Source organism: Chionomys nivalis, chromosome 17 (genome assembly GCF_950005125.1).
Source record: "Chionomys nivalis chromosome 17, mChiNiv1.1, whole genome shotgun sequence".
In the NCBI taxonomy this organism is placed as follows: Eukaryota; Metazoa; Chordata; class Mammalia; order Rodentia; family Cricetidae; genus Chionomys; species Chionomys nivalis.
This window is the reverse complement of record NC_080102.1, coordinates 19,309,779-19,323,461: the sequence shown is the minus strand read 5'-3', so window position 1 is coordinate 19,323,461 and position 13,683 is coordinate 19,309,779. Positions and strand designations below refer to the sequence as shown.

The 13,683-nt window shown below is 43.4% G+C and overlaps 1 protein-coding gene across 1 annotated transcript; it reads right to left on the bottom strand.

Moving 5' to 3' along the window:
- Window positions 1-7,840: 7,840 nt before the first annotated feature.
- Window positions 7,841-9,882, bottom strand: Trmt12 (tRNA methyltransferase 12 homolog). The gene has a single exon (XM_057792126.1). It carries the CDS (start codon window positions 9,796-9,798, stop codon window positions 8,482-8,484), a length of 1,317 nt encoding a protein of 438 aa, XP_057648109.1. The 5' UTR covers window positions 9,799-9,882; the 3' UTR covers window positions 7,841-8,481.
- Between the last annotated feature and the right edge of the window lie 3,801 nt (window positions 9,883-13,683).

Sequence of the window (13,683 nt, the reverse complement as noted above, 5' to 3'; positions counted from 1 at the left end):
ACCCACACTTTCTGTATAAAGATCTGCCTGTGTCTGCCTCCCAAGTCCTAAAATTAAAGGTACTTTAAAAGTAGGATGTGTAAAACTTATGTTAACTTTTCTCTGGATAGCCATCAGCAGAGCCTTGTCAAGGAAAGAAAAAAAAAGATTTTTGTGTGTCCAAATGAAATTTACTAGAGTCCCCTGGCTTCCATAGGTTGATGGAACAATGAGAAACAAACACTTGAGCTTCCTTCCCTACCCACACCCCTTCCAACAAGGTATTATGTATTTCCTTTCAATGGAAGATGCTAATGCCAGTAAAAGGAGTGGGAATTGATAGTTAAACTACTATAACTTCACGTCCTTGAGAAATGCTAGTCTCTAACTCCGTACTGGCTGGTTTTGTGTGTCAACTTGACACAAGCTTGAGTCATCAGAGAGGAAGGAGCCTCAGTTGAGAAACTGCCTCCAGAAGATCCAGCTGTAAGGCATTTTCTCAATTACTGATCAGTGTGGGAGGGCCCAGCCCTTGGTGGGTGGTTCCACCTGGACTGGTGGTCATGGCTTTGAGAAAGTGGACTGAGAAAGCCAGGGGAAGCAAGCCAGTAAGCAGCCCCCTCCATGGCCTCTGCATCAGCCCCTGCCTCCAGACTCCTGCCTTGTTTGAGCTCCTGTTCTGACTTCCTTCACTGGTGAGCTGCAGTGTGGAAGTGGAAGCTGAATAAACCCTTTCCTCCCCACTTGCTTTTGGGTCGTGGTGTTTTGTTGCAGCAATAGAAACCCAATCGAAGACAAACCCTAAATTGGTTTTTGGTTTTTTTCTTTTTTTAAAAGTAGAATTCAGATGTGCCCATCAAAATGCAACTATTCACATTTTCTGGTTTCGTAAAGCCAAATAGACTTTTTATTTTTAATCAACAAAGGAAACAGCAGGGTTTCTAGTGGTGTCTGGGTTACATGTTGAGTCTCTGTTAACAGCAGGGTTTCTAGTGGTGTCTGGGTTACATGTTGAGTCTGTTAACGTGTACTCCATGGTTTGCCATCTGCTTCTTCACCTCTGTAATTCTCAGTATGATCATCAGAAAGCTAGAATATGGAGACGAGAGATGGAATTGTTACACAGCTGACTTGTTGGAGGACACAGAGCCAGGCAGCAATAGTGACAGAATCAGATTTGCAACTTATATTTTTCTCTTTCCAGAGCATGATTGTTCTCCTGCAAGTAATTTTATGTTTTATTTTTACAAAAGTTTAAAATAAGCTGAGTGTGGTGGCTACCTTTAATCCCCGAACCAAGGAGGCAAGCAGATCTCTGAGTTTGAGGACAGTTGGGGCTACGTATGAGACCCTACATCAACAAATAAAATAACTTATAGGCTGGGGAGTGTGTGTGTGTGTGTGTGTGTGTGTGTGTGTGAATATGTCCCTAGCATGCGCAGGCCCTGGGAATGATCACCACCACAATCACAAAATATTGAAAATAAAACAAGCAAATAGTAAAGTATTTGGTAATGGTATGTCATAAATAAATTTTAGGGACAATACTCATTAGAGCTACTATGTTATTCCAACAGTGTGGGTGTCTTAATTACTTTTCCATTGCTGTAAAGAGACACCATGACCAAGGCATCTTATAAAAGAAAATGTTTATTGGGACTCATGGAAATTAGTCCAGGCCCATTGTGGTTGTCATGGTGTTGGAGCAGCAGCTGAGAGTTTACATCTGATCCACAACACGAGGTGGAGAGGAAGCTACGTGGAAATCACGTGGATTTTTGAAACTTAGAATCCCACCTCCAGTACACACCTTCTTCAAGGCCACAGTTCCGAATCCTTCACAAACAGTTCCATCAAACATACGGCCAACGGGAGCCATTCTCACCAAATTACCCTTGCTTCTCTTTCGTAAGTGTACTGACCATCCAGCTTAATTTCCCAGTTTTGACATTACTTTATCATAAATTCCAGATATTAGGATATAAACTTATTCAGAGTCATTAATCAACCTATCATTGTGGGAATTCTGTATCTACTTGCCATCCCCAAATGCACAGTAGTCTATCTATATGGAACACAGTACCGTTTAATGCTGGGTTTAGAGTGGCTACAGTCCTCCAAATGGCTGTAATTGCAAACTGAGAGGAACATTGGGAGATTTACAGATAGGACATGGGAGTTTGAACATCTTGTGCCTCTTGTTTCCTCTGGCCATGGCCATCAATTCTGAGATGGATTTATTTAGTCGGTCTGACAAAACCCTACACATCATGAGAAGCTGGCTATACAGCCGCTAATAATCCACACGATGCACTGTTCCCACTATCATGCATACAACACTGTCTGGCTATACAGCTGCTAATAATCCACACGATGCACTGTTCCCACTATCTTGCATACAACACTGTCTGTCTTGTTTGTGTGGCTGTCTCCTGCAGAGATGCCTTGCTGTAGGAAGGAACACCACTGACCCACTTACGATTCTCCTATTAGAACTTGCCATGAACTTCCATGGATTCTTATCACAAACTCTTTAGCACAGAATCTCCTGGGTTGAATGCCCCCGACATCAGGGCTAAATCACACTGCAGCCTGGGCAGCCAGTGAGCCTTCATATCCCCTGGATCCCATTGAGAACTGTCTCCTTGTCATCCAGTCTATGGACCAGAACCACGATTTCCAAGTTACAGCTTACCAGAGACCCACAGAGCTCGGGATACTTCTTTGGTGGTGGAATAATTTTGGTGAAATGACTGGATAACGCACAGTAGTTGGTTTTTTATGATGAAGGAGATACTTCTGGAGCCAAGAAATCTCTGACTAAAATAACAGGCTGCTGGTCCTATTGGGGGTTACCGCCTCTGCTCTGACATACAACATGCCACTTGCTGTTACCTGACCCAGTCAGTACAATATCATCCCATAGCACACACAAATGACCTAGACCTCTTCAGACTTTGTTGGTTAGATGGCAGAGTTCACATAATTCTATGACAAAACTAGATACATATGCGGATGTCTCTCCAACAGAAAATCACCTTGGTGGTCCATTGGCCTCGGGACTCAGTTTTACACATGCCCTCACGGCTTCTGCTGATGTACATAGATGTATACATATAGTCTTACAGTCTCCTTTGGGATGCAGGTTCATCTGAAATTGTTAGAAGCAGCACACAGTAAGGCCGAGAGCTGCTTCATCATAGCATGAGGTTACTGGGGGGTTTTCTTTTTCATAATTGCCTTTGTTACTTGTACTTCAGTTTTTAAATTATGTGAACCCAGATCTTAAAAATCACCAAAAGATAAATTTTTTTTTTAAAATATTTATTTAAATATTGTATACAATATTCTGTCTGTGTGTATGCCTGCAGGCCAGAAGAGGGCACCAGACCCCATTACAGATGGTTGTGAGCCACCATGTGGTTGCTGGGAATTGAACTCAGGACCTTTGGTAGAGCAGGCAGTGCTCTTAACCTCTGAGCCATCTCTCCAGCCCCAAAAGATAAAAATTAAGGCAACCTTCTATCAATCTGTTTCTATTTTTCTATCTAATGCTAGAGCGCGGGAGTGCCAAGTTCAGTGCTGGCCTCATACTCATCCCGTTATCTGTTTGCCTCTGTCTTGAAGGCGACCTGACCTTTAAAAACCCAGGGACATCTATTTTGTCTCTGAAATTGTGTGAACAATGATAAAGCAAACCTGCAGGTTTTATCTAACCAGGAAAAACATGCCATTACATTGTTAATATTGCACTATTTATAAGCATTCTCAATAATTACAGCATGGAATTAAATGCCTTTTTTTTAATGGTTGAGAGAGTTTGTTGTAGATATGAGAGAACAGCCAGAGGCATCTGAAAGGGTCCAGACTAAAGAGGGCCATGAGGAGAAAGGGGGAAAGTAAGAGGGGAAGAGGAGGAACTGACAAGCAGACCAAGAGAGGAGCCTTGAACCAAGAGGCCAAGAAGTGAGCCAAGAGAGCATGAGCCAAAAATGGCTGGTTTATCTAGTAAAGAGAAACTGGGGGAAGGGAAGGGAAGTCCCTGGGCTAGAGAGGTTTAGGGTAGGGGTCAAGGTAAGGAGCATGGGATTCTTATGTCTTCCATGTTCAGATTTTTGTTTCAACCAAAGTTTATATATGCATTATTGAAGAGAATTTCCTCAGTCATAGTTATTAAAGTTAGAAACTTTATATACAGAAGTTACTATAAGCAATAAATAGTATTTTTTAAAAAACTAGATGCAAATGGTTGTTAAGGCACTAGTCATACAGTGAGGGACAGTAATTCATGAGATGTGGATAGCAAACCAGATGTGTCAAAACTACTCCAGGTCACTACTGCCTGGAGAAACTGTCCAGTTCTGGCCAGGGGCTAGAGAATCAAGGTTGACAAGGCTGGGATCCCAAGGCAACTATAGTTCACAGGGTAGACTATTAGATTGTGGAGAATGCTAATTCCACTCAAACTTGTCTAGAAAAGGGAAGAAAGAATATATCCAAACTGTTGGCCTCCTCATCCATGAGCTCAGCACTGCTTGCCTAACGTTAACACAGAAGTCCATTATATGCAGTAAAGGCTGGCTCCCTTACAGCACTGTCTTACCAACTGTGGGAAACGTGGCCAGATGGGAAGGACCATGGCCATGGGGGTGAAGGTAGTGTATTTGTGTGTGTGGTGTGTTTGTGTGAATGCAGGCACGTGTGAGGGGTAGAGGACAAGTTAGGATGTCACCCTCGCATGAGATGGTTCTCAGTGTCTCAAGTAGGCCAGGCTAGCCCGCCTGCATCTGTCTCCACCTCCCATTGCACCACAGGAGCACAGGGGTCACAGATGTGACATCACGGCTTACCTTGAACAGAGCTGCTCTCCTGCCTCTGCTTTCTAAGAGCTGGTATTGTGGGCGTGTGCCCTACACACACTCTGTCCATTATTATCCTGTCGTGACTCCTTACTCTGCCCTCCAGACAAACTTTTTAGTCCCTCAGAATCCTCCACAAGGCACTTGTGTCTCTACATAGCCCTGGCTGTCCCAGATCTAAGTAGACCAGACAGAGATCCACCTGCTTCTACCTCCTAAACACTGACATTTAAGGCATGTGTCTTTAATCGCTGGTTAAATCAAGAACCTCTCCTCCCAGGATCTGCTAGAATGAGAGTTCTATGGAAGGTTACATGTGGGTGTCGTGTGGCTATATGGTTACTATTTGGCCCTTCGCTGGTGTATAAAGTCTGGGTTTGGTCTGCTTTTGTTCACTGTTGGAGTCCAGTGTCCAGTACTCACTAGGTCTCAGTGATGTTTGTGGAAGGCCTTCCAGTCACAGTTTAAGATGGAGTTTTTGTTCCTGTGATTTCTCCAGTAGGTGGCAGCATGAAAAGCAAATGGGAAAAGTGATTTCCAAGAGCCCAACATTAGGTGTGAGCATTGCCATGCTGCTATTTATTGGTTTATTATCTGTCATTTATTATCTGCTCTTATTGTTGCAGAAAATAAATATCTGCTAATATTTTTATTGATAAAAAATATTATCTATATTTTTTATATATTATCTATCAGGTCATAGTGATAATCAGTTCATTATTCAGAATATGAGAAACATTTCTTGCCTATAAGAAAAGAAAATCCCGCTGGGTGGTGATGGCGCACGCCTTTAATTCCAGCAACGAGGGGGCAGAGGTAGGCAGATCTCTGTGAGTTCAAGAGCAGCCTGGTCTATGAGAGCTAATTCCAGGACAGGCTCCACAGCTACAGAGAAACCCTGTCTCAAAAAAAAAAAAAAAAAAAAAAGAAAGAAAGAAAAAAATCCCAACTTTGTCATAAACAAACTGGGCAGCTTGGGGGGCAGGGGAGTAGGGTTTGCAGATTTTTTTTTTAATGACAAAATTGAAATTAGACGTTGCAGGGCTGGTGTAGCTGCTCAAGGATTTCCTTAATGAACGGAAGGTCCTGTAATCCCACCTTTGCATACCTGGATGCTAGGTTTTCGGGGTACAAACTCAGCAGCCTCCTGGGAACCCTGCTACATCTTTGTGCCAACACTGGCTTTCCTGGCCACTATAGGTGCAAGGGAAGTTGTGGGAATCTACGTGCTTTGCCTTGCCAGCTGCCCTTACTCCCTTGTCTTGTTACATAATCCAGGGCAGCCTGGAACTCAAGGATTGAACAACCTGTAGAATGAATCCCATCAGCTGTGCCTGACATCAACCGCCTGTTCACAGTTTACGACCAATGTCAGTTCCTTGGTCCCCAAATGCTGCTCTCTGGCTCATCTCCATCCTCCTCATTCAAGCCCCAGGTTGGCATCGTTGGCATTTTGGTTCCAATATGGCAAGCTGCTGGCAGACAGTGAAAAGGAACCAAGCAAGTGAAGAGAAAATATAATCCAAGCTGGGCGGTGGTGGCGCACGCCTTTAATCCCAGCACTCGGTAGGCAGAGGCAGGCGGATCTCTGTGAGTTCAAGGCCAGCCTGGTCTAGAACAGCTAGTTCCAGGACAGGAACCAAAAGCCACGGAGAAACCCCTGTCTCGAAAAATCAAAAAAAAACAAAACAAACAAAAAAAAAAACCATAATCCAGGTAAACACCAGAAAGCCACTCTGAGAAAGGAATGTTAACAAGGCCTCGGCAGTGGAGTCCTAGGCCAGTTAACGTTTCCTTGGGAGCTCTCTGCACTGCCCAAGAGCCCTCATCTCCAATATTATATCACCATATTACAAACTAACAGCAGCGGCTCATTTCTTAAGCGTTGAAACTCTGGGTCCTAGCTCTGCCTCCTCCCCTCCACCAAAGTCTTACCCAGTTTTCAAGAGCCAATTCAAATACCCACCTCTGCGCAGACCTCCTATTTACTTCTCAGAACTTTCCTTCCCTTGTTCTGCACACCTCCAGCAAGTTACCTGTCCTGTGGCACTGCTCTACCCCACCACTGAGGACTGTGTAAATTCTGCTGCTAAGTTGGCCTTGCTCCTTGGTGAGAGGCTTTTTTTTTTTTAAAAAAAACTAATGGATCTTTATATTTTCTGTGGCTCTTATATGCAGAAGGCACTTAATATTTGTGCCTAATGAGAAAGGCACCAACCCAGGCCTCACTGCTACTGCTGCAAGCGAAAGAGTAGCAGTCACACACCAGGCAGGTAAACTTCTGGTTAAATAAAAAGACAAGGAAGGAAGTAGGCACCCTGCTGCCTGCCTCCTTCACCAAGCAAACTGGCCTATGGGACTTCAAGGTGTATCTAAATAGCTTAGCAAGATCCTCAGCTATTAGCTCCCCCAGTGGCAAATGGCAGTGAAGAGCAGAAACCACCTAATTTTATAAGCGGATGGTTTGGAAACTGCAGAATATTTCCTGCCTACAGTATAATAGTAAACTACTGCTGCTTCTAGACCTGTGTGTGTGTGTGTGGGGGGGGGGGAGATGGCGATGAACTCAGTAAGTACTCTACACTGAATTTTATTCCAGTTCTTCCTACAGCTTCTTTCCAGGGAAAGAAGATAAATCAAAGTTTAAGGTCTATAAAAATCTTGGGATTTTAACCAACTGGCAGCTATCACACAGTCCAAGGCTAGACTTTAGATTCCCTAAGATTCATAGAAGTGACTCTTGGCTTTAAGACAATGTCTGTCTCGCTATGTAGTGTGACATGGGTTATCCTTGATCTTACTGCAATCTTACAGACATGGGTCACTACTCTGGGACAAAGAAGTAATTCTTAACCCTCCTTAACATAAAATAAAAAGACTTAATATATAAGACCCTCCCATCCCAACAAGAAGACATTCCACCAAGGAATGCTAGATTGGAGTGATCTCCATTAATTGTCCCCCGCCCCCCTCTGTAATTTAGTCACAAAAACAAAATACCATTGTGTTACTGCTTCAATTTGGAGTTCATTATTTGGTCCCATTGATTTTATTTTTCAAACCTATTTATATTTATTTTTCAAATCCCCATGGCTGCCACCGTGGTGCAAACCACTATCCGCTGTGTCTGAACAACTACAGAACTTCTGTAGAACCAGACTGCTTCCTCACTGGTCTCTATTTTGATCTTGGCTTTCCAGTCGATTTCTCCTGCCGTAGCTAGTGATCTCTGGCAATAGCACCAACGGTGAATTAATATTTCATTCTAATAACGTCTGTATACGACTTGCTAGAAAAAAAGCCACACGATCCAATCAAGGAAACCTTATGTACAAACAAATCCAAGACCAAATGAATACTAAGACCGTAGGCCCACTGAAAACGAAGGTAAAAATGCAGAGTTCCTGACTGCACCAATGAGTCCTATTTTTAATGAGCCATCCTGATTTCCTCTGACACTTTAACATATTCTCAGTGTGATCAACAGGAAATAAAAATTTTGGGGATGATCTAGAGTTCATTTTCAGGCCACAAATCATTAAAAAAAGATGACCACCGGACAACAAGAGGGTGAGAACTCGGCCCTAGCTGAAGCACCAAGGGCAACTCATTCGGCTCTACTGTGTCACCCAGTCTACCTCTCCTAGGCAACCAGAGGACAGGGGCGGCACTCCAGATCTAGGACTATGTGATCCACGTGGGGGGCATAAGATTTCACTGGGTGGACACGCAGGATTTGTGTCCTCCACACTCCCCCATGCACCCGATGAAGAAGAGAGGCGATTTGAGTTGCTGTAGATTCTGCCCAGCTGTGCCACTCTGGTTTGCTGGCTGATGGCGGCATGTCCCCCCTGACATTCCCAGTAGTTCCATTTCCCCGTTTATCAGTAATAACTTTCTGGGGATGAGGCCCATGCTCTTTCCCCGTGTCACTGCTTCCAAGAGGCTGGGGTTTCCGGCCTGAGAAAGACTCCACATTTTGGTGGATATGCAGGACACCCCCGACATCCTTCCGAAGCACTTGGCAGGCAACGGGCCACCCTTCTTCAGAGCTGGGGATCAGTCCCAGGTTCACCCTATCTGCAGCGTTGGAGAGCTGCAGCTTCCTGTTGTCTCCAAAGTGTATCTGGCACCGGTCTGCCACGCCGTTGATCTCCAAATTGTTTCTGAGAGCAGCGGCGGCATGGGGATTCCATTCGCAGGCATGGACGAAGGAAGCACCGGCATGAACTAGGAAGGGTAATGTGAAATACCCGATCCCCGCGTAGAGATCCACCAGCACCTCTCCAGCACAGGGCAGTGATGCCACCCGAAGTTTCTCAGTGATGTTCCCGAAGGAGAACATGCACTGGGTCACGTCAAACGTATACCGGATGCCATTGTCCATATGCTCTACCCAGCCATGGTCACCCAGCAGCAGAGTCACCGATGGCGTTCGAGGACCATCAGGCAACACCCGCCCTCGTTTGGCCAAACGTTGAACTCCAAGGGCCGAGGCGACAGTCTTCCAGAGTTCTGGTTCCAGACTCTGCCATTGCTCGGCTTGGAAACAGTCTTCACTAAGCAGCATTAGGTCACCATGCCGTTGCCATGACCGGGGCAAATCCGCCTCCAGCTCGGCGCACCACGTCACTCCGCGGTCCTCTACCCAGCGCCTCACCTCAAGGCACAGTCTTTGTGCAGGAGAACAAACCCGGGCCTTTTTGGAAAGAAGAGGATCGAGGAGCTGCGTCAGCCTGCAGGAGCTGCCCGGGGCCACGCGATTCCTCAGCTCCTGCAGGTGCCGCTCAGGGAGGGTTTCCGCAAGCACCGGGAGCGCCACCATGCCATCCCGCAGCTTCTGCACACGGTGTTGTCTATCCAGGAGTTTCTGCTTCTCGAGATAGTCTCTGTATCGCTGGGTAAACCGAGGTTCAGTCACAACGGCGACAACTACAGACGTCTCACCTTCTCTCTCCATGCTACTCGTGTTTGCATCCTTTCCGTGTCTGGCGGCGAGAACCTCTAAGGCTGTTTTCTCTCTGCAGGTCCGTCGCTAAAACCGGAAGAGCTATGCGCTTGCCTCCATGGCGCGCCGGGAGTGATGTCAAACGAACGGGCCGGATCTAGAGATGTTACTGCAATCAGCGAATGGAATCTCGGTTGCTTTATGAAGCCGCGGCCGCCATGTTTGTTATGGTTATATTCAGCCTGTACTTGGTTCCACTTAGGAAAGTTAGTAACGCTATGGACCAAAAGTCATGAGATGAGTCGATATCCTCCAGAACGTTTATACACTTTCTTCACTGCTGCTCATAAAAAAACAAGTGAATTAGCAATGATAGGTTGATTTACAGAAAGGCTTCCAATAATTTAGTGTTGCTCGTAAGTTAGCACCAGCGGCCACCTTATTCTTGAAGGTGGAATGTGTTATAGCTTCCTCATTTCTTTTTTTTTTTATTTTACAAAAATGCCAATTACTCGAATCATCTTCAGAGAATTGCTACTGTGAGTTGAGATGGTTCGGAGGATAAGTGAACGCTGCAAACCAAGCTGGACAACCAGAGATTCCCAGAACCCACATAGTGGAAGAAGGGAACCAAACCCAGGTCTTCTGAAAAACATGAAGTGATCTTAATCGTTGAACCTCTTTTCTTTTCTTTTCTTGTGCAGGTGTGGATCTCTTTTTTTCTTTCTTTCTTTCTTCTTCTTCTTCTTCTTCTTCTTCTTCTTCTTCTTCTTCTTCTTCTTCTTCTTCTTTTTTATTTTTATTTTTTATTTTCGAGACAGGGTTTCTCCGTAGCTTTTTTTGGTTCCTGTCCTGGAACTAGCTCTTCTAGACCAGGCTGGCCTCGAACTCACAGAGATCCGCCTCTGCCTCCCTAGCACTGGGATTAAAGGCGTGCGCTACCACCGCCCTCTTTTTTCTTTTATAAATAGGGGTGACAGGGGCACTCATGCCGTAGTGCAGGTGTGGAGGTCAGAGGACAACTTCCAGGGACTGTCTCTCCTCTATTTCTATCATATGGGTACTGAGGAAGAAGCTCCAGTTGTCATACTCAGTTGCAAGCTCCTTGACTTGTGGAATCATCTTGCCAGCCCATACTTGTGGGTTTTTTTTTTAAAATGTTCTTCATGGCTAACCTTTACCTCAAGAATAACTTTTAGGCAGCAGTTAAATTCTCTTTTGTTTGTTTGTTTTATTGATTTATTTTTTATTTTTTTGGTTTTTTGAGACAGGGTTTCTCTGTGGTTTTGTTTTACTGATTTTTATTGAGCTCTACATTTTCCTCTGCTCCCCTCCTTGCCTCTCCCCCTGCTTCAGCCCTCTCCCAAGGTCCCCATGCTCCCAATTTACTTGGGAGATCTTGTCTTTTTATACTTTCTGCTTCCCATGTAGATTAGATCGATGTAAGACTCTCTTAGGGTCCTCATTGTTGTCTAAATTCTCTGGGATTATGGTTTGTAGGCTGGCTTTCTTCCCTTTATGTTTAAAAACCACCTATGAGTGAGTACATGTGATAATTCTCTTTCTCGGTCTGGGTGACCTCACTCAAAACAATGTTTTCTAGCTCCATCCATTTTCCTGCAAAATTCAAGATGTCGTTATTTTTTTCTGCTGTGTAGTACTCCATTGTGTAAATGTACACATTTTCCTGATCCATTCTTCTGTCAAGGGGCATTTAGGTTGTTTCCAGGTTCTGGATATGACAAACAATGCTACTATGAACATAGTTGAGCACACGTCCTAGTGGTATGGCTGAACATCCTTTGGATATATACCTAAAAGTGGTATTTCTGTTTCCTAATTTTCTGAGAAATCGCCACACTGACATCCAAAGGGGCTATACTAGCTTGCACTCCCACCAGCAATGCAAGAGTGTTCCCTTTACACCACAACCTCTCCAGCATAAGTTGTCATCAGTGCTTTTGATCTTGGCCATTCTTACAGGTGTAAGATGGAATCTCAGAGTTGTTTTGATTTGCATCTCTCTAATAACTAAGGATGTTGAACATTTCCTTAAGTGTCTTTTAGCAATTTTAGATTCCTCTGTTGAGAGTTCTCTGTTTAGGTCTGTCCTCCATTTTTTTTATTGGATTATGAGTTCTTTTGGTGACCAGTTTCTTGATTTAGCTGCATATTTTGGAGATCAGACATCTGTCTGATGTGAGGTTGGTGAAGTTTTTTTCCCATTCTATAGGCTGTCATTTTTCTTGTTGACTGTGCCCTTTGCTTTACAGAAGCTTTTCAGTTTCAGGAGGTCCCATTTATTAATTGTTTCTCTCAGTGTCTGTGCTGTTGGGGTTATATTTAGGAAGTGGTTCCTTGTGCCAATGTGTTCAAGTGTACTTCCCACTTTCTCTTCTATGTGGCTGGTTTTATGTTGAGTCTTTGATCCATTTGGACATGAGTTTTGTGCGTGGTGATAGATATGGGTCTATTTTCATTCCTCTACATGTTGATATCCAGTTATGCTAGCACCATTTGTTAATTATGCTTTCTTTTTTCCATTTGATATTTTTTTGCTTCTTTGTCAAAAATCAGGTCTTCAAAAGTGCGTGGATTAATATCTGGGTCTTTGATTTGGTTCCATTGGTCCTCCTGTCTATTTTTATGCCAATACCAGACTGTTTTCAGTACTGTAGCTTTTTAGTAGAGTTTGAAGTCAGGGATTGTGATGACTCCAGAAATTCTTTTATTGTACAGGATTGTTTTGGCTATCCTGGATTTTTTGCTTTTCCATATGAAGTTGAGCACCATTCTTTCAAGGTCTGTAAAGAATTTTGCTGGGCATTGCATTGAATCTGTAGATTGCTTTTGGTAAGATTGTCATTATTACTATGTTAATTCTACCTACCTAAGAGCGTAGCAGATCTTTATACTTTCTGATGTCTTCTTCAATTTCGTTCTTCAAAGGTTTAAAGTTGTCATACAAGTCTTCCACTTGTTTGTTTAGAGTTACTCCGAGATATTTTATGCTATTTGTGACTATTGTGAAGGGTGATGTTTCTCTGATTTCTTTCTCAGCCCATTTATCATATGTGTACAGGAGGGCTACTGTTTTTTTTTTTTTTTTGAGTTAATCTTGTATCCTGCTACATTACTGAAAGTGTTTATGAGTTGTAGGAGTTCCTTGGTAGAATTTTTGGGGTTGCTTATGTAAACTATCATACCATCAGCAAATAGTGAGAGTTGACTTCTTCTTTTCTGATTTGTACCCCCAAGAACTGTATTGAATAGATATGGAGAGAGTGGACAACCTTGTCGTGTTCCTGATTTTAGTGGGATCGCTGGGAGTTTCTCTCCATTTAGTGTGATGTTGGCTGTTGGCTTGCTGTATATTGTCTTTATTATGTTTAGGTATGTTCCTTGTATCCCTGCTCTCTCCAAGACCTTTATCATGAAGGGATGTTGTATTTTGTCAGAAGCTTTTTTTGGCATCTAATGAGATGATCATGTGGTTTTTGTTTTTCAGTTTGTTTATATGGTGGATAACATTGAATGATTTTTATATGTTAAACCATATGAAATCTCTGCATCTCTGGAATGAAACCAACCATCATGGTGGATGATGGTTCTGATGTGTTCTTGTATTTGATTTGCCAGTATTTTATTGAGTATTTTTGCATCAGTGTTCATGAGTGAGATTGTTGTGTAATTCTCTTTCTTAGTAATGTCTTTATGTGGTTTGTATATCAGAATAATTGTAGCCTCATAAAAAGAGTTTGGCAACATTCCTTCTGTTTCTATTGTGTGGAACAATGTGAGGAGTACTGGTATTAGTTCTTCTTTGAAAATCTTATAGAATACTGAGCTGAAACCATCTGATCCTGGGCTTTTCTTGGTAGGAAGACTTTTGATGAC

What these genes read in the sequence shown, in the direction of transcription:
- Trmt12 (XM_057792126.1), bottom strand. Translation starts at nt 9,798, where the DNA reads ATGGAGAGAGAAGGTGAGACGTCTGTAGTTGTCGCCGTTGTGACTGAA.